At 40.7% G+C, this 26,196-nt stretch overlaps 2 protein-coding genes across 2 annotated transcripts; both read right to left on the minus strand.

The window, feature by feature from the left end:
• Positions 1-3,947: 3,947 nt before the first annotated feature.
• Positions 3,948-6,331, minus strand: tal2 (T-cell acute lymphocytic leukemia 2). Its single transcript, XM_070964242.1, has 2 exons — positions 6,117-6,331; positions 3,948-5,230 (listed from the first exon to the last, which is right to left on the minus strand). Exon 2 carries the CDS (start codon positions 5,214-5,216, stop codon positions 4,878-4,880), a length of 339 nt encoding a protein of 112 aa, XP_070820343.1. The 5' UTR covers positions 5,217-5,230; positions 6,117-6,331; the 3' UTR covers positions 3,948-4,877.
• A 3,962-nt stretch (positions 6,332-10,293) lies between these two features.
• LOC139332182 (protein shortage in chiasmata 1 ortholog) lies at positions 10,294-24,776 on the minus strand. The gene is made up of 28 exons (XM_070963915.1): positions 24,754-24,776; positions 23,278-23,353; positions 23,050-23,179; positions 22,751-22,841; positions 22,029-22,219; positions 21,747-21,906; positions 21,570-21,675; positions 21,353-21,494; positions 21,159-21,260; positions 20,908-21,037; positions 20,560-20,654; positions 19,553-19,798; positions 18,842-19,345; positions 17,654-17,875; positions 17,321-17,515; positions 17,097-17,189; positions 16,742-16,923; positions 16,391-16,463; positions 16,196-16,265; positions 15,749-15,924; positions 15,552-15,660; positions 14,666-14,777; positions 14,272-14,393; positions 14,079-14,166; positions 12,350-12,481; positions 12,037-12,186; positions 10,761-11,493; positions 10,294-10,379 (listed from the first exon to the last, which is right to left on the minus strand). The coding sequence occupies exons 1-28, from the start codon at positions 24,774-24,776 to the stop codon at positions 10,294-10,296; spliced, it is 4,539 nt and encodes a 1,512-aa protein (XP_070820016.1).
• Between the last annotated feature and the right edge of the window lie 1,420 nt (positions 24,777-26,196).

A 26,196-nucleotide genomic window follows, 5' to 3' on the forward strand; every position in this document is an offset into this window, starting at 1 on the left:
TTTTTGCTGAAATGTCTCCACAACTACTTAATGAATTTCCATGAATATTTGGTTGGATGTCCATGGGGCACTTAAGAATGATTAACAATGACTTATTCCTTAAATGGTTATTCCTTAAAGGTGGGGTGAATCATTCTGGAGAAAGGTCAGAATTCACATAGCTGTGGCTCTATAAATGGCAAACAAACAAAGTGACCAAGCCTTGCAATGCTATTCCAGTCAGTCCGCAACAGTTGGTGTTAGTGCTCGAGGACGGAACAAGTGGAAGGGGAGGGGATCTCGTTATGAAGATGGAAAGGTGGCATTATCAACAAACTTTGTCCAGAATGACCCACCCCACTTTTAACTGTTCATATAGTGCCACCAGCTGGTCATGTTTTGTGATTTTGTCCCCCAGATGTTTTGGCGGGCACAAGAATTCCATGTACAGAATTCCATGCTTCCCAAATAACGTAGTCTAGTGACTTTTGTGACCCCTGACTTTTCCTCGGGTACCACCATGAGTTTGACTTTTGTGGTCTTGATGGAAATGTCTGCATGCAACAACGTGCAACTGCATGGATTTCTATGAATTTGGGTACACACATCCATGTTCTTGTCAGGATGAATTGTAATTGCTTCAGTGATCCCATCATCAGATCACATACCTGCAAAACTACACACATTCCTATCACCATCTGTTGTCCTTTGTGTTTAGTGCTAATTAGCAAATGTTAGCATGCTAACATGTTTAACTAAGATGTTGAACAATAACATTATATCTGCTCAACATCAGTATGCTAAATTTGTAAGCAGGTTAGCATGCTGACATTAGCATTTAGCTTGGGTACCGCTGTGCCTGAAGCAAAGCCTCGCAGAGCTGCTAGCATGGCAGTAGACTGTCTTGTTTTAGAGTTGTATCTACTGGTAGAATGAGGCAGCTGATTTCAGAAAGCGTCTGGGGCCAGAGAGGTCAGCACTGTGTGAATATTGGGGAGGCGGGGGCTGTCGACCATGCCTTTAGGAACCAGTGGTGTTGAGGCTGTTGTTCTTGGGAAATGTCACCTCCGACTGTTTGGGTGTCAAAATCTTAACTCTGGGTACTTTGGCCCCCTCATTAACATTGTAGATTCCTTTTGACGATGGATTCAGGAGCGTCTGGAAAAACAATAAGCATTTGAATATTGAATTCAATGCCCTGTTGAGGGAGTCAGTGGCCATTCAGTGTGTAAGTATATACTGTGTTGTTCTCAGACCTCCCCTGGTGGTACAGAGAGCGTGTGAGAGAAACTAATGATAGGTATATCAAGCTGTTGCATGCAAAAGAAAAAAAGTCTTTGAGTCTAACTGCATTTTGCCTGTATCTTTAATTTTCTCGGGAATTCAGAAAACTAACCTTTTCTCGCTACATTCCCGCTGTTTCCTCTCCATCCGTCCATCTTCCTTGCTCTGTCTTTCCACCACAGGGTAAGGGTTACAGCGTATTGCTTTTTGAAGTAGATATTTGCATAATCAGATTAGGATGTGTGATTGTCAGTGGGCTCCCCCATCAGAGGGTGCTCCAGAAGAGAGAGGGTGCTGTCCAGCTCAACAATGGATGACTCCCCTCCTCTCTCACCCTCCAATCAGCCTGCACCTGCAACCCACCCACCCGTCCGGGCTGCAGGTCGTCCACAACGGCAGTCCACACTTGGACTTTTAGTTGTGGAGGGGTGAGGGAGAGCCAGAGGAAAGGCGAAGCAGGAGGGGGGTTTGAGTGCATGACGGGAGTGGGAGGGCAGGGGTTGAAGCTGAGATATTTAAACATGCAGAGTGTGAATTGGCTTTAAGGGGATAAAGAGCTCAGGGCCTATCGGTTGGCACCCAACTCCAGAAATTCTTTTTCATGGGCGCCTCAGCCGGGAGAGCGAGGGGCTGCCTGCGCTGATCTGGCCCATTGTGATAACAGATTCAGACAGTGTGCTAGACGCTGATAAGGAAATGTGCTCTCAATAGACGATTACCCACATACTTGGGAGAGAATAGTCAATCAGGAAAATATACTTGGTGGAGGGAATGAGAAGCATACAGATTTGTTATTATTTTCAATGTAGGGTTTCATAATCCTGCTAGAAAGTTGAGGTCAGAGAGATGCTCATACTGTGATCGGGTGATTTCTGCAAATAAGGTGTATCAGCAAAATGCATTTCTTAGCCTGATAGGATGTGTGCAAAAGCTGTCACATGCCTTCCTGACTAGTTTCAAATGAAGATTGAATAATTAAACATTAGGGAGTCAAACCAAACCAAAACATTCAACATACAAAGAACATTTTTTAATATTGCATCTCATACTACCAGGAAGCTATTAGCAGCAGCAGGTTGGTTTATTTGGTATTATTTCAGTTTACCATGAAATTGCTCAATTCACCATGAAATTGCACATGAGGTAAATACCACCAAAGTGCATACTATGGAAGAGAAACGCTGCTGCTGTACAGTTGTTTTCCCTCTTCGAACACAATATGATTTATTTAGTGTTTTTGCAGGATTACAAAGAGTCACCTGTCAGTTCCCACAGGCTTCCAGTCAGTGTGTCCAGCTGGCCTCTGCTCCGTTTACACACCATTAGTCAGAGTTTAACAGCCAGAGTGAAAGCGCCCAAAACCAACTCAGTATTTACTCTTCAGCTTATTTAGTTGCAGTCTTTTGCCGGAAAATGAGGCACATATTCTACAGGCACAAAAGGCGATTAGGCATGTAAATGTCTGACCTCGGTTTAAATGGAGCCGGGTGCCAATGAAACTGCTGATTTTGGAATTAAAGTTGAAACAAATAGTCCACTGATCAGTTCGTCAAATGGCAAAAAAGTTATTCTGGTAATAGATTAGGCACTTACATCATTTATTAAGCAAAAATACCAAATGTTTGCTTGTAGCAGCATCTTCATATTATTGTTAAATAAACAGCTTTGTGTTTTGGACTGCTGCTTGTACAAAACAAGTAATTTGAAGATATCACTTTGGACTATAATGTGCATTTCCCACACAAAATAATACATATTATATAGCTATATATTTAGTTTTACTTAGTTATAGTTTTATTATTCATGTTTATCTTTCTTGTTACTTTTTTGTCAATTGATTAATTGAGAAAAAAAAGAATTACTTTATAATGAAAGCAGGAATTAATTGGTGAGTTGTGTCGTTTTGGTTGTTTCTTTTCAAATAATTCCTGCCTTTATATTTACTAGTTATGACTTCTGTGCTATTAAATACTGTGTACAGCAGATAAGTGGAATTTTCCTTAAGAAAACCCCATCTGCGCATTTGTCAATCGGACAGTGTTTGACTCCAGAATGACCTCCGACCTTCTGGTCACAAGTTAAGCTGTCACTTTTAGCGTTGCTTTCTCAGACCTGTGGTCAGTGGACAGAGAGCAGAGGTCATCTTTGTGTCCACATGGTCATCACAGGGCTTGAGGACAAATGTTTTTGGCCTTATTGAGCCCAAACAAAGGGGCAGAAGCTCCACTCTTAACGTCAGGTCAGTTGTGTCTTACACTGTGTGAAACAATTTGAAGCAGTGTGGCCCAGTTCCATACTACATACAAACTGAGTGTACTGTTTTTGCAGTTGGAAATCAATGTACTGAACCGTTTTATACTAACAGGAAATTATACAGTATGCATGCCCATGCATGTCAATCAAACTAAGGAATTTACAAATGTTTTAAAGGATTTAATAATGAATTTTTGTTTGTTCCTGTTTTACCACAATTTGTTTAGAATTTCCCAGCTGTGAGCAGCTCCTCTATTTCCTTGGTGCATTGCATTGTGGGTATTTTGAGTATATTTACTTTTGTCCTTTTTTCATTGTGAACATACTAGAACTCAAACTATGCTTAGATTCAGCAAATAGATATTTCCTGCTGTAAAAAATACTTTTGTGCAATAATTTGAGCGAAAAGATGCAGAAAGTGTTTTTTTTTTATAACAAATTGTTTATTAAATAAATAGTTCAAATAAATAACATACTGTCTATTCACAAGCAAACCAAAATAACTTACAAAAGAGGTATCAGAAGATAATTAGCACACTCTTCACAGTAGACAATCAATTCATAATCTTTGGCTATATGACATGCGTATTTTACAAAAGCTCAAATGAAAAGACTTAAAGAAGAAGATATTTGTGTGGTGACGAGTGTAAAAACTGAAAGAGGATTGTCAGGTTTTTGTCAGTCCCGTGGTTAATACCACAAATGGGTAATCAACAAATCCTGAACATAGTTGTGTAAAAGGAGAAACAGCAAAAGTCTTTCTCAGAACTGATTCTTCTGAAGTCACATAACCTTGATAGATAAGTGTAAAGGTCAGATTTCTCCTTCTCAAGAATAAAACAGCATGTCCATGAAAAAAAAGTGCCCTTGGCTATTTTGAGGCGATTGCAGTCTGCAGAATTGACTGAGCCATTATCTATTCAAATGCTTTGCTGAATCTATCGCTTGAAATGAGAAATTCCTTAATCCCCTCCATTTTCCTCACCGGCAAAAACACCCTCTCATTGCAAAACTAAATTAGTTCCAGGCGGCCGGCAACAAGGAACATTAACATGAAGACATGAAGGGAATAATGTACATCCAGGTTTTTACACATCCATGCAAAATACAAATTAATTTTCACCTGTAAATCATATTTCAACACTGATCAGCATAGAGGCTGCGCCCACATGTTCAGCCACGTTTGGAGTCCACAAATATCACACAATATTGCAGCTTCTGCAGTGAAACACAGGGTGACAAATGCTGACACAAAAATGACTCTGGAGGAAGGACAAGATCAGTTTAAACCCAGGGAAAGGGTCCAAAAGTCCATTCAAGAGTTTCTTTCTCTTTCTTTTTTGTATTTTGTAGCTGTGGTTCTACCAGGCCTCGGAGCTGTCACAGCTGGATCCAGGTGAGGGAACTTCTGTGTCACTGGTCATGGCCCAGGGGTGTGGAGGGGAGTGCAGCTGTTCCATGTTTCCTCTGAGAAAGGTGAGCAGAGCAGTGGACGAGTGGCTGGCCGGCTGACCGTTTTGGCTCTCCAGCAGCTGCACCAGGAAGTTGATATAGCGCATGGCCAGGCGCAGGATCTCGTTCTTGCTCAGCTTCTTCTCCGGAGGATGGGTGGGGATGAGCTTGCGAAGCTCGGCGAAGGCGGTGTTGACGTTGTGCTGGCGCCAGCGCTCCCTCGTGTTGGTGAACACCTTCCTGGTCATGGTGGTGAGTAGAGCTGCAACGATCAGTTGACACAAAATTAATCAGCAGCTATTCTGAGAATAAGAGTAATTTTAGTCATTTTTTTTTAAGGACAAAATGATGAATCAATAATGAAATAATCCTGCTGCTGAGGACTGACTGGAAGGGGAAGTATGTCAGCAGACAAAAACGCCACCATTTTGGAATTTTAAACCAAAAGTACAGATATTAATTGAAATTATTTAGAGCATAAGAACATTTACCAGAATTTTTGTCATTTGCTGCTTCTTTCTGCAAAATGCAACCCTAATATGTTTCCTCTTTGTTTTAAAGTGATATTCCTTTATATTCAAGAGGTCTTTTTGGCTCAGAGGCATTCACATTATATATACAAGACAGTAAACTACAGGTGTGATGACACAGAATATGTTTCCATATGAGAGGTTTTAACTGTTGACAAATATTTTACATTAATAAACATTTAAAAATGTTTACTGCAACCACACTATAGTGCATTAAAAGCCATTTATTAAATGGTAATATAGTGCTATTAAATGCTAAATAAGACAGGTAAAGTGTTTTTTCTGGTTAAATTAAAGGCTGTTCTACCACCAAAAAAAATGATGATGAGATGATTTTATCTTCCATTTTATGCAGTGTCTTCTGTGTGTGTTTGTGTGTGTGTATACACACACACACACACACACACACACATACATGCATACATATACACACACACACACACGCACACATATATACATACATGCATGTACCAGTACACTATAGCTGCAAGTGAACAGCATATCGTATCCCCCTTGTGTTACACACTCTGGTTGATTAATTATTTACTTGACCAGTGGAAACACGTGGCCTCAAGGGAAGAAAAAGAAAAATCCTTCCATATACAGCAAATTTCTCACCTGTATGTATATAGAAATGCGCTGAAAATCTCAGCTGCAGAGTTGTCCTCTGCAGGTCACCAGTTGTCCAGGAGTCCGACGTGAATGTCCACTCAGTTACGTCTTCTCATGCTTGCTGAGAGAGATCCTTATGAGCAAGAGGAAGGGAGAGAGTGAAAGAGAGAGATAGTAGGAGGGAGGGAGGGATGGGGAGCACATAGAGAGAGAGTAGGGGTAAGACTGCTGCATGCTCGCATCCCACATTTTATAGCAGGGTGAACCCTATTGTGTGACGTGTGCTGTCGTGCAGCCTCTGTGGCATTGTGTGAGGTTGGTGTTAAAACACCACCCCCTCCCTTCTATCATTTAGAACCAATGCAGGTGGCGTTATGATTGTACTGTCCGTCGTCACGTAAAATGATTTCCATCAGTGTTTCTGTGCAACATTCGAAGGGATTCTGGGTCTTTTTTTGCTGCTTTCAACAGCCTTTTAAGTAACTATTTGTGCTGCTTTTATGATTCATTGCTCATTTAATCCTTGAAGGTTCGCATTAAAGGTGACAAATAAATTACCATTGAAGTGAAACTGAGACGTTCATCTCTCTGATCCTTCTCTTACTGCTGTGGACACTTGTTCCTTTCTGTTTCTCAGACATTAGGCATGGACAGCCCACCTTCCCCTCCAATGTGGAAAAGACCTTGATATCACTGGCTGCTCTGCTATTGAATTCAGCCTGATTGGGCCACAAAAGGTAAAAATACCATATCCAGATTGACAGTCTAACAATATGGGTTTTGTTATGACTATGGTAATCTTGTTGAGCCATTCCAAGGGGCCACACATAAATTACAGAGGAAACAGGGAGAGCGCAGCATCCTAACTCACCTCTCTCCAACCACTCCTCACTCCTCCTCTCTCTCCTCTCTCTGCCTCCCACTTTCAACCTCCGCCCAGATAAAAAAAAAAAAACAAGTCTAGTTTAACCAATTGTCACTGTTCTTTTTACACCCTTCAAGTGTTGTTTCAAAGACGCAGCCTTCCATAAAAGTCTCTGTGTGGAGTAGGAATTTACATAATCCGATTAGGGGTTGGGATTAGCCCCAGGCCTGGAGAACAGGCCCGATGGGGGCTGTTTTCTGAATCGGCCATTCATGGGCCCTGCTGCACGTCCAAGAGGCTGCACCTGCAGGCCAGGCGCCGCCGCTCTCTGGCTTCATCCGGCCTCCACTGCAGGCTGAAGGTCTGCAGACACGCTGGCTGTAGGACATTTTGGCCAGTTCATCACACTGACATGGCCAGGTTAAGATTACACCTGATTTGTTGTAAATTGTCTGTCGTGCAGTTTGGAGCTGAAGGCAGAATAAGCATGGCAAGCTATGAAGCCACTTGTGGAATTAATTAGGTTGAATTAAGTGTATGTAAGCGCACCGTGAGAGTCTGTATGACAAAGTTGAGAGCAAGGAGCTTGGTTGACAGAAGTTGCTGCTGTCTTTATTATTGCATTTACACACAATTTGTTAATTAGACTAATATGTACAACAATTACTCGAATAATCAATTAGTCAATTGACAGAAAAAGGAATTGGCAGCTATTTTGATAATTGATGCATCACTTTGCTGTTTTATTTTATTCTAAACTGATCTTTGAGTTGTGGGTCCAACAAAAGCAATTTGAAGGAATCAGTTCAGATTTTTAAAAAAATTTTCTTACATTTTATTGACTCATGGCATTTCCCATGAAAAACATTGACCAAATTTTGTATATGGTTGGTCAACTAAAACAAACCATCTGAATAAATCTCATATAAGGCTGTGGGAAATCAAAAATGAGCAACTCTAATTGATATTGAAAATAATCATTAGCTAAAGTTTTACTTTAGATTTCATAGCTGCAGATTTACACTCCTGTGTATACTGGAAAATTGTCTTTGGCCTATTCAGCAGGTCATTAAAATATTCAAACAAGACACATACCAACAACAACAGTATGAATACTCCAAGTAATAACACTAATTAGCCAGTAAACCTATTAGTTTACTGATCTCACTGATGGCCCTCATCATCTTACTCCTGTATTAACTGCTCAGGTAACCCCAACAGCAGCGCAGTAAGTGTAGTGTAGTTGTGCGATATGTTAGCAGACCAAATAATTATCAACTGCCATGGTAAATTCTACATGAAAGACATAGAAATGAGCTCTGACTGTTTGGTCCGAATCAATGCACTGATGGCCAGCTGTAATGAAGTCACTGCTCACTGTTGTGAAGCACGTGTGTTTCGAAGTTGACATAGTGAATCAAAAGAGTGAAAACATGTCCAGGTTTCACCTAACAAATAATTTTTTTTCTTAAAAACCATAAAAATAGGCATCTCCTTAAATGAATAAAGATAAGAATGGTTTAAACATCATAGTAACTGTCACTCCAGAGTTATTCTCTCCTTTGCAAGCCGTCACTGCTTGCAAATTAACATCTGATTTTATTTAATGGTAGACATATAGTAGGTGAACAAACCCTGACTTTATATTGTAATAAAGAAAATATCGGAAGGGAGTATTTATATAAATTCCAGTTTATCCATAGCAGCAATTTATTACTGCTTGGGCCAATTTTGCCTTATAATTGCTGTTTGTAGGGATGCATCACTTCTTAAATCAGTGCAGATTTAAACCAACAAATGTGCACCTTGGTCACGAGCCCCCCTCGCTGGGGCTCTGGGTGTTATTGACAGAAGAGAGGAAACACACCGGTGACACAGTTAACTGCTGCCTGTGATTAAAGATAACAGCTGTGTGACCTTTCCAGCCACAGCCAGAGCAGAATAATGTAAAGGATGGCTTTGGTTTAAACAGCCTGTTAATTCCCACAATATGTCTCCTGTCCCATTCAGTCCTGGGCTTAAGTATAGTCAGGGGCAATTAGTGCACCATTACACTGCTATTTACCTAGCCTTCATATGGGGAACTGGGGGACTCCTTTGACCGTCCTGCCACCACAGCTTTTGTCCTCGTGCCATTAAAAAACAAACCATTTAGTTTGTCTCTTTGTTTGTCCACTGCTTGTTAGAAGGCAGAGGCCAGAGAGACAGACAGAGACAGAGAGAGGTGTTAAAAAAAAAAAAAAAAAAAAAAATCTGGCAGGTTATTGATGGTGGCTAGCCAGTGCTGGATATGGCTGTCCAGAGGCAGGGAGGCTTGGAGTTGATGTCCCCGGGGGTCGTCTTTGTCTGGGGATCATTCCTGAGGGAGCTGGCTTCACTCTGCTGGCTCGTGAAGATAAGCACTCTCTCCACATGCTGAGAGACGATGATAAGGGGATTGCTCCACTAAATGAAAAAGAAAAAAAAAAAAAAATAGCCCCACCATTGGAGCTGCTAAAATGAGAAGCTTTATCAGTTTAGCTGGGAAAGACCCCTCGATCCCACCCCCCAACCATAAATCACAATTTGTTTTTCACTACTGAGCATGCTCAGTGAGGAGGGGCAAAACAAATTGTGCAAACAGTTGTAACTGTAATGTTTAATCTTAATCTGTAAAAAAGAAAAATGTAAACACATACACACATATATGTATATATACATATATATGTGTATATATGACATTTAAACTATATATTCAATATATTCAAATTCATATGTGAAATGAGCGAGTGTAATTAATGTGCAGTGTGCAACAATTACAACTTGTATATGTACACCTGTGTTATATTGGTATTTATTCTCTTTATACACAGGCATCCAGGTTTAATTAAATAAATAACAAGTCTTAAAACAAGTAATAACAAGCACTATCATAGCAACACTTTGTAAGTATTTTAAAATACTAGTATAATAAATATCAGAACTATATTATTAGAATATTTGACAGAATAAAATTTAAATTATTTTGTCAGCAACTAATGCAGTTTATTATTTCATTAATATTCCTGCTTTCTTTCTCATTACCTTCCAGCTGTTTGAAAAGAAAACAGACAAAGGCTGCTGTTCATTAAATATAGAATAAATGTCTAAAATGTAGAATTAAAAAACAAACAAAAAAATTTTTTGCAGTCAAACCAGACAAATCTAAACTGATTATATTATTTCATCTGAATAAGAACTGTTCAATTAAACTTGAATTATGAAACTGATGACTTGAACGTAACAAAACCTATTCCTCTCTATTCTTTCAAACAGGCCACAGGAACAAAGCCTTCATGCCTAAAATAATTTAAGCCTCGTCTGTCCATCACTTCTGCCCGGCACCCTCTCATAGCTTAACCTGCCCTTCTTCAGTGGAGTCAACACTGCAAGACAAACACAAGGAAAAATCTCAGTCTGTTAGATGAAGCTTTAAAAAGACTTAAAGACAGACATTAACCAGGTTTCCATCCAAATGTCCTTGAAATTTGAAACAAATTTTCTAGAAAATTGGAAAATGAGAACACTTTTCCACCCACTGCTGTTATTTGAATAATAGTTGGGTCAGTGACACTAATTCTGCAGTCAGGTAGAAGTAAACCACTGCAGAAGAAGAGGGTGAGACGATATAATGAATGAGAAAAAAACAAAAAAAAAGTATCATTGATGGAAAACAATAAAGAAAGAATGTAACTACATAGTTTCTGTTTGTTTCATGTATCACAGAAGAGGTGGATGGAAACACACCTGTTGCCTCTATCATACACCTGTTCCAACCAAACCTGCTGCCTCGCTGCTCCTCTTCCTCTCTTTTCCAACCCAGAATTTGGAGCCATATTGAGCTGAAACTGCTGCTGTCTCTCTACTGCTGCTGAGGCAGTGGTTGTAGCTTTGACCTCGACCCCACCCCCACCGCATCACCTCTGTCGGAGGGCTCAGACCGTCTGGACGGTGGAGGTTGCTGTGGACTGTAGAGCACGTGGACATGTGACTGAACATGGGGTCCAGCTTTAAAGGACTGTCAAGCTTTGCTGGAGTGTGAGTCCACTCATTGTTTCCTCTTTCAACAACTCCCCCCACCGCTCCAGCTCTGTCTCTCCAGCCTGAAAACTTCCCCTGCTCTCTGCCTCCATCCTCTCCCTTCCATGGATCACTGTGGGTCCAGCTGCTCTGCAGGTGAACATCTGGGCCCCCAAAGGAAGAACTCAGGTCGAGCCTGAAATCTGTGTCGCCATCCTGCACCATCGGGTCTGGATCACAGATGCTGCGATCAGTTCCCAACATGAAGCTGGTGTTGTGGTCACTACAGAAGAGTTCTGGATGGGGGTTGGTGGAGGATTCTAGTTGTGGGTCAGAGCTAATGTGCTTGGGTTCAGCAGTGGGGGTCCAGGGGCTGTTTGGTGGGCTGGTTAGTTGGTTTGTCTCAGTGATGACTGTCTGAGACTCTGGCTGGTTTGGATCTGTGGTCTGAGTGTACAGGGAGGTGGTATCACTGAACAGCTAAAACCAGGCAGAGAAGAGTGAGTGAGAAGTCTGATTGTCTTTGATTTTGTTTTAATGTGAAGTGCTTTGAATTACATTTCAAGATACATACAGAAATAAGTTTGGAGCAAAGCATAATGATTTTGACATGCTAACAGGATAATAATTTAGAACTGCAATTATCGTAATAATGTGGTTCTTAGAGTACTCCAACAAGAAGTTTGAATGTCACAACAGAAGTCACAGGAATCTGGACTGATCTGAGGATGAACTGTAACTTAATGATGAAAGAAATATGTAAAAGTTGTTGTTTTTAGAAGTTGACTTCCACACTTTTTCTATTTTTCATGAATGCAGCTACAGTACGTAGCAGGAAGATGACCTCCCCACTCTCTTCTCATTCTTTCTATTTGTGACCCACAGTTGCACATCGAGATACTTTCCTATGTCTTGGCTGATGTGCTTTCAGCATAACCCATATTAAGATGCACTTACATGAAACAGATTATATCACAGAGCCATGTGTGGTATATCTAAGCGTGGTCATATATCTCAGATCACCTTGAGGACTTTGTGTGGCACCTCAGGCAGCAGCTCCTTCAGCTGAGACAGAGACGCTCCCAGCAGCCACTGGAGGGACGGTGCTCTCCTCAGCATGAGCTGGCTGACCAGAGGGTTAATACACGGGAACTGCAACAGACAATTTTCCTCCTGGAGGGAGAACAAAACACAATGTGAACACGTACAGTACAAACACATATTATAAAAACCTCCTCAAGTTGGAGGAACAGCAGGCGCCTCTTCAGCTGTTTACCTGAAGTTATCCTGCATGAGTTGGTCTGAAGTGGTTAATGATGCAAAATAGATAAATCACCTGTGAGGGAATCACATTCAGCCAGTCTCTGTCCAGGTAGTCCAGAGGGTCCCTGTCACTGGCCATCAGGCTGTGGATGCAGATCTGACTGATCCATCTGGCTATTTCCATCACTTCAGACACAATCAGCACCTGAAAAACACAGCAGAGGTGGTTTATATTGGTATCTGGCCCACCACCAAAATATACAACCAACTCTGTTGAGAGATGTAGTGAGTAGAGAGAACACACCCCTCCAATGTGTCATAACACTGGGGTTTCATTCTGGACTGAAGATTAAAATGAAGTGCATCACTCCAATTTTTTTTTTTTCTGATTCACCATCTCATTAAAAATCTGGAAATTGTAGGTCTTAATAAGAATAGGACCACAAACAGAGAGTCTGTCTGTCAGCAAGAAACACTTTTTTCTAGTGCTGTCAATCGATTAAAACATTTAATCGCGATTAATCGCAAATTAATCACACATTTTCATCTATTTTAAATGTCCCTTGAGTTATCATTTTAATACTGTTACCAACATGGAAAAGTGGATAGGCTTGCTTCATGCAAATGTTTTTTAGTTGAAAACAACAACAACGTGTAGTGTTATATTTCACACTAACATTCTCACTTTGAGCACATTCACGTTTGAATGATGATGATGATGATGTTTAGCCATCAAGTGGTATTTCAGACTGGATGTGCTACGTTGATAACTCAGTTCACACCGACAATACACACAGATAACTTTGGTCTTGACAGTCGACCCATCTGGCAACTTTCTGAAACTAAACTTTCCATTCAGAATCTTGTTTGCATCCATTTCGGCCTTTCGCGCTTGACATCCACACAAAAATGGTAGCCTACTCCTTTACAGCTAGCGAGCAGTCAAGACCAAACACGTGCGTGGGGTGTGTCTATTGTTTTGTTTCCGGTTTATAACCGGATCCTGTAGATTCTCTTACGTTACTAGCAGTGGCCACAGCTTATAAAAAACTACAAGTTCACTAGGTCACACAGAGCGTTAATCTCGTGATAAAAAAAAAGGTGCTGTAAAATTGATTTGCATTAACGTGTTAATAACACGATATTTTTGACAGCACTACTTTTTACTTTGTTTATTGTCACATGTGAGACTGATGATTCCTGAGCGTTACATAACTTACATTTTCCATGAAATATTTAGCCTAATAAACGATTTCCAGTGTTCAAAAGACACCATAGTAATGCTCTGGGTTATTAAATAATCACAGTCAGAATATCAGTAAATACAGATGCATCTAATGAATAAATAACATGAATTCTGTCAGCAGAGGTGGCTTCTGTGCCTCTGAGCAGGACACAGTATAAATCAGGAATGCAGGCTGTTACTCAGGTGCAGGTGTTTGTTTAACAGATAACAGGCTACAGAGAGAAAACATGCTACTCTGGCACTGATAACTGTGTGCTTTTACTATTATTAGCACAGCACACACGTTTGCAAACACAAATCCATCAAAAGTCTCTACAGCCAAAGCCCACTGACAGCTGATCCAGCTGTGATCAGCTGCCGTCATCAGAAACAGACGTGGCTTCATGTCTCATTTCTCTAAAAACGTATTTTCTCATAGTTTCGTCTCTCGTGTGGTTTCCTGGCATGCATTCTTGGTGGGAGGGACTAAGACGCAAGTGAGGGAAACAAGTGGATGCAAAGCAAGAGACTTTGAGGTGTACCCATAGTTGAAAAACAGATCATGTTTCTGTTCTACCTTAATGTCTAGATCCTCTGACTTCATGCTGAACAGCACCAGAGATGAGTAAACCAACACCAAGTTGCTGAAGGCTTCGCTGGAAAATCTGCCAACACACAGACAGAAGCAGCGATGGTGACACATGCACATAACGAGATGTCTGTGTATGTGCTTGTACTGTATTTATGTTTGTGTGTGTTTGAACACCAACCCTCTGCACTGGCTGTTTGGGCAGTGCAGGATGAGCCAACAACAGCTATATTGCAGAGAGAGAGCGGTCAGCCTCATCACCACTCCTTCACTGGCTCTCCCCTGGCACAGTTCGTCCTGCTCCTGCCCCCAACACACACACAGACACGCACGCACGCACGCACACACACACACACACACACACACACACACACACACACACACACACACACACACACACACACACACACACACACACACACACACACACACACACACACACACACACACACGTTGCAGAAATTGAAATCTTTTTCAGCATTTTGATGCAATACCAAAGAAGCTCAGTAGAGGGAGATAAATCCATGGATGAAATTCAGCATCAGAGTGGATTTTTGTGAATCTGCCCCTGGTACCTGAATGATAACAGCAGTGCTCTCATCCACTGTGATCACAGTGTAGTGTTGGGTCCCTCCGAGCATCTGCAAGGACGGACAGTAGCACCTCTCCAGCACAGTTATGTTAAACCTGTAACATATATAACACACATACAGGCACCTGACATAAGGTTATCAGCAGGTAGAAAGGAACCAAGTGACGGAGAGTACATGGACTGTTCAGTTAACTGTTGTGTGGTTAACTGAGCTTGTATTTCTCGTTTATTCAGACCACACACCCCCACACTGCTGCATTGTGGTGGACAGCTGGAGAAGATTGAAAGACTGCATTTGTGCCTACGCAGCTGAGCACTAAACCTAAACCCTTCAGTAAAGTCTTATCAAATCCAGTCCAGAGTCCATGTCCTGACCGACACTATATATAGGTGAACACCACCTGAGTCAGCTAAATCCTTCAGGACAGTAGGATTGACCTTAGAGAGTCACACTAGTGCAACTACTAAAGCTGAAGCAATGAACACGGGGCATCTGTTTTTGGAAATTCCCCTCGTGGGACTAATAAAGGAATATTGAATTGAATTGAATCAATCATTTGATAATTCGATAATAAAAGTAATTTTTAGTTTCAATCTTAACAATGAGGTTAGGAGGTAGAAGAAAAGGCTGAAAATGTAAGAAGTGAAGCAGATGCACATTTTACTTTTTTAATATCTAAAGGAAAGGCTTTACGGCTTTTAGGAGCCACCAACCAACCCAGTTTTTCTGTCAGTATGTTTGGCAAAATGTTGACTGATTACCCCTGAAAAACACTGTGCAATTGAAATGCAGGTATTTGTCATTCTTACTGCCTGCATACGATGTTAACCATACGGGTTAATTAGACTCGAGGAATGTGAGACTGTACCCTGACTCGAGAGTCTGGAGCAGCAGTGGACAGCTGAGAAGCCCCTCTGTCACAAACAACACATACGGCACATTGTCCTCCAGGCACCACGAGGCCCTTTCCTTCTTGTCTGGGAAATAACACAAATTCAGAGAAAAACAAATGACATCAGATATCGCTGTGCAATAATACGGCGTATGTATCAGGTGGGAGCTGACCAGCGTCAGAGAAGACTGTGCTGAAGGTGAGGTGGCTGACGCTCCTCTCTCTGCACACCGTGGCCCACACTGATTGGCCTGGATGGTCATAGTCCACCACCAGAGAGAAACAGGTCCACGGGAAGTCAGGGCCGACATGCTGCTCACACACCAACACGCACACACTGTCGCGGATGCTGGTGGAACAGGATGGGAGTGTGAAAACAACACTTTGTTTGACATAACGTAGCAGCTTGAGATATTTCCTTTAGCACAGCAAAACAATTACTGTTCGCTCCAGTATGCCAAAGCACTTTCTTTACTCACCCAGTGGAGGGATACTTTGACCCAATGGGAAACCAGGGGTCAAAGTCTCACACTTAAGAGTACTGTAAACAATTATTTGCTGTATACATTTTACTTGTGCCAAGATATGAAATAACTGCCACAAAACCTGGACGATTTTACCTGCTGACCACATTGGCACCATTTAGTTTTTTCTTGTGGTTCTCGGGATAAACTGCAGTTACAGCTGCACCTGAGATGAAAAAAAAAACGATTCATGATAATGTGTTAGTAGCACTGTTACAAAGAACCTTTTTTTTACTTTGTGAGAGGCGAGTGTATCGGAGTTGATTTGTGAAATGGCTAAAAGTCGCTCACCGGTCACTTGTCTCAAGCTGTTGATGATTATAGATCTGCTGTCGTCACAGTCAACTGATATCATGACAAGAGTCTACAGATGACAGATCAACCAGGAAAATATCAAATAAATATTCAAACATTAAATGATGTGTTGATTATTAATGATTTGTGGAGCAATGTAGATTTATTTTATCTTACTTCCTATCATTGACTAATTGCAGTTACAGCAGGTGTTTACAATGAAATGAAACAAAACAAGAGGTCAGAATTTCCAAATTTCAGCAACCAAACTGTAATATGTCACATGGCTCGTACAAAATTAACTGCGCAAACCAATCAACTTAAATTTTCCTCCCGTTGTGAACTGACTTTCTCAGTGGTGTCCTGTCCTTTCCTGCCATGCAGCCATGCAGCCAGCACTCGCTGCAGCTGCAGTAGTTTGAGGTTGGGCTCCCGGTTCTTGTTACTGAGGTAGAGGATGATCTTCAGCCTCTTCACCAGCTGCTCCAGATTTGGCTCTGCACACGCCTCAGCTGCCTGGGTCAAATACTCTTCAGCGTGTAAGGAGAAGGCCATAAACATAACAGTATGGTGTACACTATGGTACAGCCAGAGGTTGGGAGATTATTTAAACGCACAGTGGTGGATGACAAACATTTAAACTGTCGAAGCTAAAAATAAAAAGCCCTGAAAACGTTCAGCTCATTCAAGAGGCTTTACTGACCCACTGCAGTACTAAGGTTGCACTTCAGCAGCAGCTCCTTGAACGTCACCAGCACATGAATCAGAGCTGCCTGGTTGAACAGCAGTTCCTGATCTGCATGCAACACAAACCAGCTGTGACACATTACACCTTTCTTAACATATTTAATGTCTCAGGACCACAGTATACAGCTGGAAGTAACAAATAAGGCTGTACAAATGTGTTTTTGAGATGACATTTTGTACCTCTGACCAGCTCTGTGCTCTGTGCATGTGTCCTGCAGAGAGCCTTCTCCTGCTGCTTGAGGAGGAAGTGTGTTTGGTCTGGGGTCAGGCAGCTGAAGTCTCCACATACCGGGAGGCTGAGCCCCAGCTGTCCGGCAGAGCTCAAGCAAGGCTGAGCAAAGGCCAGCAGCTCACAGTAGGCACACTGCTGGCTGTCTGTAAGGCAGCACGCAGGGTTTAAAAAACAAACTTCAAACACTATCTAGACCATCTTATCCACGTTCATGTCCAACAATGACAATTTAAGTCACGTGTTGGTATATTTGAACTGAAGGTGATGTGAAAGTGCCGTACCGGTAGCTTTGACTTGTACCACTCTGCTGTCCTGTCTGTCCTGGGGGATGGACTGACTCACATGAGGACTGATGAGTTGATCCGTCGACTGACAAGCTGCTCTGAGCTCTCTGGTAACATTTCCTGACACAGCACCTCTCATGTACACTGGCCTCCTGTCGGGTCTTTGCATCTTCTCTGGAGACGGCTGCAGCTCAGGTGTTTGTTGGTTCACCTGTGGTGCTGCTAAAGAGAGGATGAGATTACTGAGTGACATGAACAAGCCATTAGACCATGAGTACGGCAAGTATCAAAGTATCATGAACTTGAACCCCAAACGGTTTAATTCTAACGATTAGTTACATTATCAGTTAATCCACTGATTATTTCCTCGATTTATCTCTTTATCATTTGGTCTATAAAAGGTCAGCAAGAGCCCATAGTAAAGTCTTAAAATGTCTTGGTTGGTCAGGTATTCCAAAACTCAAACATATTCAGTTTTACTATTGAAAAACAAAACAACCCCCTGCCCCCAGAAAATATCAACATTTGAAAAGCTGGAACAAGAGATTTTCCCCATTTTTGCTTAAGGAATTATTAACTGAATATCACACACAGTTGCCAGTTAATTAATTAATTAGTTTTAATTAATTGACTAGTTGTTTAACTCTGTGTCTTATTAATCATTTTCATTAGAAAAATGTACAGTAATCACAGAAAATGTAACACAAAAATAGCTAATAAATGAAAGTTACTATGTGAAGAGTTACATTCGATTGACTTGTAACTCGATCTGGTGGCCTCTTTTGGATGTGACCACCAGATGGCGCCAAAGTTTTATCATCAAAATCAAATCATGATAAATATGTAAAATAACTGCTTACCCAAAAATGCACATATTGATTGAGATCTCTAATAAATAAATAAATAAAAAATGCCTGAACAAAGTGAAAAGTTCTTTCATAGCTCTTTGTACTTTATACCCTAAAGTTGAAGAACATTTGACTGCTATGATTTTGAGATCAACATGACCAGGTAACATTTCTCAATGCAATATATTAAACCAAGGGTACCTTCCTACCATTAGACTATAATTTATCATTTTGTGGCATACATGCATACAAAGAAATATCCAAGTCATCAGGAGAAAAATGTATAAAAAGTAACACTGAAAGTGACCAAAGTAGCTACAGCAGCACCACAGTCTACCTGGCTGAGTGCTCGCTAAGCTCGGAGCTGTTGCAGGAGCTGGAGCTCTCTGCTGAGATCTCAGTATCATGAAGATGGACAGAGGGTCTAGGTCCTTCTCTGGTGGACATCTTGTAACCTGCAGGCCTCTGTGATTGTCTCTGATATTCAGTCTGGAGGACGAAGCCTGCTCTGGAGTGTAGCCACTCTGCTCTTTCTTCCAGTTGTCTCCACCTGTGTTGATCTTAAAAGCAGAAAACACAGCTGCAACTTCTGAAAACCTCTTGTCTGAAACTTCATCTTTGGTGGTAGCAGTGGGTTTTGAAAGTATTAAGGCTGCAGGTTTTACTTCTGTATTGTTTGTGTTGACTGTGTGCATCACTGCACAAGTATCAGCAATGGTCTCTCTCTGAAGGAGGACCTCGTCTGCAGAGGTTTCAGCTTGACAAGCAGCAGCGTCACATTTCCTCCAGTGAGGCGACTGAGTTTTGTTTGTGGGAGTCATCAGGATGGATCCAACTGTGACTGAGAGCAGATATGTCAGAAATCTGCTGCAACAATTATTACTATTATCTAATTATCAAATTTGTTAATTGCTTGTTTGTACATTATTTTTTCCTGAAAGTTCTGCCAATTCACCCTCTAATAAACTAAACACATTTGATGTAATGAACACGTTCACATCTGTCCTCTGATTAAACTGATTTAGTGACAAAAGAACAGACGACTCACACTCCTCATGTTCAGGTGACAGTTTTTTGAAGTCTTCCATCTCTTCCTCCTTCGTGGAAGAGAACTCACAGCTCATGTTTTCTGTGGACTCACAGTCGCTGCACAAATACACCTGTGGGGCTCCCGTCCCCGCCTGAGACGGCAGTTTGTCACCAGCGCACCCAAAGCTTTGTTTCTCCAACTTTATGACTCTCAAGGCTTCAGACAGAGGCTGGAAGGTGACAGCTGGTTCACATATTCCAGGCTCTGAAAGAAAATACAGTAGATTAGATTTGACTTTTAATCCTACCGAGATCCAAACACTTGCTATCCTACAATTCCCATTCTAAAACTTTGTTACAGGCCATGTAGATAGCATCATTTGTTAGACCCTCCCTGGCTGATAAACGCCTGTGTCTTTCAAACTCCTGCCGCAAGTTAGTAAAGCAACATCTCTGCTAATAATCTGAACTCTTTAAATCCAATCTGAGACTTTTGAAGAGTCACAGAAGATACGATTCAGCTGAGTTCAATGGCGAGCAGTGATTGGCGGGTGAAGCTTGTGGGGGCCTTAAACACATAACAGTGACATCTGGTGGTTTCTAAAACCTACAGCAGCCTTTCAAGACTGAGGCCAAATCACTTCAACTATGTCTGAGTTTCAATCTTTCTGTACGTGTAATAAAAATCCAGGAAGCCTGTGTGTTGTTTATTAAATCTACAGAAATGCTCTTTGTCATACATACACACAGTAAGCCCATTTAAAATATAATTTATGTAGATTCTTTTTAGTGACTTCTTATACTTTTATCTGATTTATCTTGTATGTAATCTCTTCCACACTTAGAAATGCTGTTTTGATGGGACATTGATGTGAATGTGAATCTTAAATGCACCTCATTCATTTGTTTGCATGTTTGTTAATTCAAGTATTTGTGGAGGAGAGCTTTGGCATCCTACAGCTGTCTCTGAAGGTGAATTGGTGGAGTATTTAATTACAAAGCTGTAAAACTAAGCCTTGTAATTACCTGCCAACAAAAAGCCAACCACAAAGGTTGGGTGCTTCTCTGCCTTCCAGAGTGCCACCTCCATCTCTGTCTGAGCTCTCACCGACACCAAAGATCTGCATGACAATCATTAATGGAGGATTTTGTTCATTTATGCAGAGATACAAATAATAATAAAAAATGCCTTTCACTTTCATTAAAGCCATATTTAACTATCAGAGCAATTCTAGTGATTTTTCCTCATGAACTTGTTTCTCACTTCAGTTCTATGTTGAGTGTCTGTGAAATGTCTAAAAATGAACTAGGCCTCATCAGGATGACTGGTGTATTAGCAGTCTGGCCACACGGTCCCCTGGTGTCATCACTCACCGTCTGTGGAGCAGTGACACGTCTTCCTTCTGGAGTTGACCCGTGGACAGACAGATCTGGGTTCGACTGGTGTTGGGAGTTGGCGTCAAAGTCACGTCCAGCTCCATTTCATTTGGAAGCATCACACGTCCTTAGAGGAAGATTAGGTTTGTGGGATTAGGTAAGTGGTACATTTTGGTAAATAATAACGTTTCTGTCCAAATATGATCAGCTAACAGGTTATTCTTGGTGTTTTTCTCTGTAAATTTTACCTGCCCACTCTGACTCTATCAGGTCTCCATTCACCTTGCTGGGCTCTTCTCGAATTTCATATTGGGAAATGTCCACTGACGCTGGTAAATCTGAAAGGGACACTGACAGGAATGTGACGACAGTATATCAGTTTACTTTTCTGTGCTACTGCACATTTTCATTTGATCCACAAACATTTTCATCTTCTCTTCACCTTCATGAAGCACATCCAGGACTGGAGGTTGCTCATCCAGCCGGTCAGGAGCATCATTCATATGACCATAAATGCTTGAAAAAGTGGTGCAATTTTCTTGGCTCAGATTCATTATCTCCACTACATCTGGCAACAACAGAGACTACAGAGAAGAAATGACCAATGTTTCATTCATTTCATACATATGCAAATCATTTGGCCTATAATTTTTAGCTACCTCCTCCTTCATCAGCGACTCTTTGCCAAATTCTTCATGAATGTCCTCACATGTCGGAATGTCGCAGGTGATCACATTAGGAGGCTTTTCATAAGATGCACAGTGTCTGAAAGATTGGTAAACCAACAGTTTTAGCGCTGACATCTAGTAAAGTAACTTTAGAGTGAACATACACACCTGAATATGGTATCCACAGAGATGGTATCTCCTATTGAGCTCAGCAGAGGGTCGGCCACAGGAAGGGTCTTTAGCCTGGACAATTTGGCTTTCAGCGTGGGCAAATGTCTCTTCAACTTTGACAGGTAGTCAACACCCATGACCTCCTCTAGCAGGAGCTCTTCAACAAAAGGAAACATGTTTTTCAGTTAGACGATGATCAGTGTCAGTCAAAACAGGGAATGCTGCAGTGAAATAAGTGACACAGACAATCTTTAAGGGCATACAGGAATGTTGAGTTACCTCTGTCCTCATTTCCAGGGTTCATCTCATTAGCTGTCCACTTGAAGAATGACTCCTGATGTGGATCATTGACCTGTGACTCTTTTAAAAGGCAAAAACTCTCATCCTGGTCCAAATCTTTTAATGAATCAGGATTAGAGCTGGATACCACCTCCACAGCCTCTTTAATGTCACTCAGAGTCACAGCAAATCTAGAGTGTAACAAAACATTTCATCAAACTTTGAGCAACTTGATTAAATATAGAAATTATGACTCAAGCAAGAAAACATAATGAGAGTAAAATGATGCACAGTGAGACAGATTTTAAGGCTACATTTACACGTAGCAGGGTATTTTGAAAAACAGATGTTTTGGCCCCTCCATTTTCAAAAATAACATCGTGCACACAACATCATTTAAATAGCGATGGCATAGTTATGATGGCGCCGTCAAGCGCCATCATAACTATGCCAAACCTATGAGTGCGAGTGATAAACACAGGTCGCTCACATGACATAAAGTATTTTCAGTCGCATGTCGTGAATGCCATTTAACCCTGTTTACACGCCAACACATAACTGGCATTTTCAGAAATCTCCACTTTGGCCTGGAGATTTTAAAAATGGTAATTTTCCGTGAAAAAAACTTTAAACTGCGTTTAAACGAGAGGCCAAACCGCATGAAAACATATGCGTTTTCCCTAAGTGTAAACGTAGCCTGAGTCTCTGAAAAAGACCAGAACCTTTCTGGTGAATTAACCGGTTGCTTTTTTTCTCCAAGGTCATCAAGCACAGAACCACTGACAACAAGTCTGCAGGTGGACATCACCTTTCCTGTAACGAGCACAAAAGAAGTCAATATAAAAACAAGCCCCTTGTGTGGGTAGTTTCATTTTGGGTAGTGTGACACTACCTAGGGGAGGACAGAGGACCCTAAATTTGTGAATCATTAACATTACATGAATACAATATACAGTTACAGCACACTCACAGTGTCACTCAACATAGTGGTTATGTGACATTAGTTAGGCTGCTTGTGCACCTCTGATCCACGGTGTCCTGTAGGTGACTTCAGGCAGCTTCCCACTGTAGGGGTTCAGGTCATTGGTACCAGATAAGTAAGGTGTTGGCAGTGCCAGCAAGTTCATCATTACTTTCAGACTGGTGGTGGTCTGAAATAAAGACAGACAGAGAAAGGGAAGAGGAGGCAGGACAGCTTTAGGGTCTGATGAAAATACTCTGCAGTAAAATTAACAGGCCACCAACTCACCTCAAAAACATAGTCGAGAGCTTTGTATCTGTTAGCGGAGAAAATCTGAGTAGGAAAACAGCCGTCATTTTCGGACCTGTAAATGTCATAAAAAGAGCAATACAATCATAAATAAGCATTTTGCCAGGAAAGATTTCATCTCTGATGTCACCCTAAACAGGAAGCTTCAACTATATTCCTTGAATAAGTGTATCTATCACGTATTCAGCTCTTTTAATTAAGTAAAAATAGAAATATCACAAGCATTAGCATCAAAATATAACTTAAAGTACCAAAAACAAAACTACTTCTCATACAAAATGATCCATTTCTGATTTGTATATATTATATTGGATTATAATTATTGATGCTTTCATGTGAAAATCACTTTAATGCTGCAGCTGTTGGTAATTTGAATGACATAAAGTTGTATTGTAACTGATAGCAATACATAATAGTTTATTTGCTGATTATATTTTGTATTATTACCCTGAATATGTACCTGAAAAAAGTGCTTAAAACAGTATTTGAGCTAATGTAACGTTACTAACTTGTTATCTTATGTGGCTATTTAACAGCTGTTAGCTTGGTTAGCTAGCTTACTTAGCTAGCTACCTCTTCCCAGTAAGCTAGCAAAGTTCTAACGTTATTTAGCTAACTTATTTTCTACGGCCTTAAACTAAAGAAAATATTGTGTTGAAACATCACGAATTGAAAGGGTCACACTTGAGAAATCAGACAGTGTTTCTGAGCATCAAACTTACATAATGACTACGTCTTATTCCGTTGCTTTTGAAGGGGAGGTGCCCATTGACAGCCGTTATGTTCATTGTTTGTCCTGTGGACTACAAAGGAGCGCCTGGAGCCTCACGCATGCGCGTTGGGATGTTTTTTCTAAACTACGTATCTCTGCCTGTGTTGGCCGCATATCTCAGCATATAGTAACTTTGAAGTCAGATGCCAGAATTGATTTAAAGTGTAGATAAAAAGATGTTTAGACCTCCATGCAGAAGTTGCACAGCAGGAAAGCCGTTGAGGACTCAGGGCAAAGCAGATGATGTGAAGGCTCAGATCACCCAAAAACATTTTCTCACACACATTATTTGACATAGTCATGCAGATAGTTTTGATTTTAAGTCCCCAGCCAAATAAAACCAGAACTACATATATGTCCATAAACTTAGGAGAAAGGGAAAGAATATTTCTTTTTCTTGATTTTATTTGGTTGAACTGCCGCTTTAAGGTGTAGATTTTTGATACAAAATATAAATCAAGTAATTTGATGTCATTATGCATTATCCACCCAGCAGTACAAAAAGTAGAGCTATAACCACCACCTGCAACTTTTAAAGTGATTTACACTTTAAAACATCCATGTTTATAATACAGTGATATAATATTCATTACCGAAATGTACAACTTTTAGAAAACCCATTTATTGTTCTTCAGTGTTTTTTTTTTTTTTTTTTTCCTACAGGGACACTGTATGTTTTTTACCACAGGGAGGCGCTATTCACCATGCTATCAAAACACGGTCCAGCGCAATACAGAGGATGATGAACTCAGTAACACAAATCCTGGTCACCTATTCGCTGCATAGATTTGACTGAAAGTTTCATTAAATTGCAGTTCAAAGACGATCTCAAGTTTGAGAAATAGGTCTCACTGTCCTGTTTTAGAAAAATTGTGTGGGACAGTAACAGTGTTTCACAGTTTCACAAAACAACTGTTGTCTAGTGTGTGTGCTTGTAAATCTTGTGAATGACCTCACCGGACACTCTTAAGTTAACAGACTTTTAAAGGTCAGTGAGAAGCATCTATATTTGGATTTTACAAGTTTCTCATCAAGGTGACAAAAAGAATATTATTCTCTGCTGAAGGTGGTGTGTTGGTGACACTGCAGGCTCAGACATCATCAGTGACATCTTACTCTGGCAATGTCTGTGTTTGTTTTTTGTTTTTTCCACTTTTCACACAGGAGTAACAAGCTATAGGATATTTACACTGACATGAAAGTGCTAATGTAAGCTGACTTTTCTCTCTTTTTCCAGGTAAGTAAGTCAACTGTGGGGTCTTGGTGCAAGATAAGGTGATAAATGATTAGAAATACATACCAGAGCCAAATCATTGAGGTTCAATTTATTCATCCATAAAAACCTGGAAAATAAAACCAGCTTTTAAGCTTCTTGCACAGAACAAGCATTTTGTCTCTATCACTTCCACTGAAAGCATTTTTTTAATGGCCAGTGTGAACAGGAGGAATGATTACAGCAAACAAAACCTGCTTTGATATTTAGATTGGAATCTAACTGAAGACAAATATGTGAACTTATCCTTTACTATTTGCTACAACTGGGAAAAAAATCTGCAACAAATCAATGGTTGCCAGCTCAAAATAAGAAGCCTGCCTTTGCCTCTGTCTGAAATCAGGGGCCCATTGTTTAAAAAATTACCACGCTCTGCGAGTGGTATATCTGCCACCGTCATTACTGTAAGCGGCGTAGGTGCATAGCAACAGTTACCAAGGTTGTGTGGCTTAGTTAGGGGTCAATTTAACAAAATCATCTGGTCTTTTAGCCCAACCTAAAGTCAACACAGCAAGTATTCCCCTGGAATTCACTGTAGCTTAGTATTACTCAAGTATTCAGAGGGAAAGATTGTACCTCTTACTTGACTGTTATTAGTGGAGATATTTTGCATGCTAAAATTTTACCTTCAAAGCATGAGCAGTTTGTAAAAGATGATGCATTTTCAGTCCACAAAATCTATATATTGAATCATTTCATTTCTTAACTGAATCCTCAATGTATTATTTTGCTTTTATAAAGGGTGGAATAATCTGTCACTACTGTAAGAATATTCAAACCTCTTTTTAATGCCAATGAACCTGTTTCAAATACTCTTTAACGTGTTATTTTTGATAATTCTAGTATATCAAAC

Source organism: Chaetodon trifascialis, chromosome 6 (genome assembly GCF_039877785.1).
Source record: "Chaetodon trifascialis isolate fChaTrf1 chromosome 6, fChaTrf1.hap1, whole genome shotgun sequence".
In the NCBI taxonomy this organism is placed as follows: domain Eukaryota; kingdom Metazoa; phylum Chordata; class Actinopteri; order Chaetodontiformes; family Chaetodontidae; genus Chaetodon; species Chaetodon trifascialis.

What these genes read in the sequence shown, in the direction of transcription:
- tal2 (XM_070964242.1), bottom strand. Translation starts at nt 5,216, where the DNA reads ATGACCAGGAAGGTGTTCACCAACACGAGGGAGCGCTGGCGCCAGCAC.
- LOC139332182 (XM_070963915.1), bottom strand. Translation starts at nt 24,776, where the DNA reads ATGGTGAATAGCGCCTCCCTGTG. An exon ending in CTCTCGACTATGTTTTTGAG is followed by an intron (nt 23,180 to 23,277) that starts GTGAGTTGGTGG and finishes TCTTTATTTCAG; the next exon opens with ACCACCACCAGTCTGAAAGT. An exon ending in GTCACCTGAACATGAGGAGT is followed by an intron (nt 19,346 to 19,552) that starts GTGAGTCGTCTG and finishes ATCTGCTCTCAG; the next exon opens with TCACAGTTGGATCCATCCTG.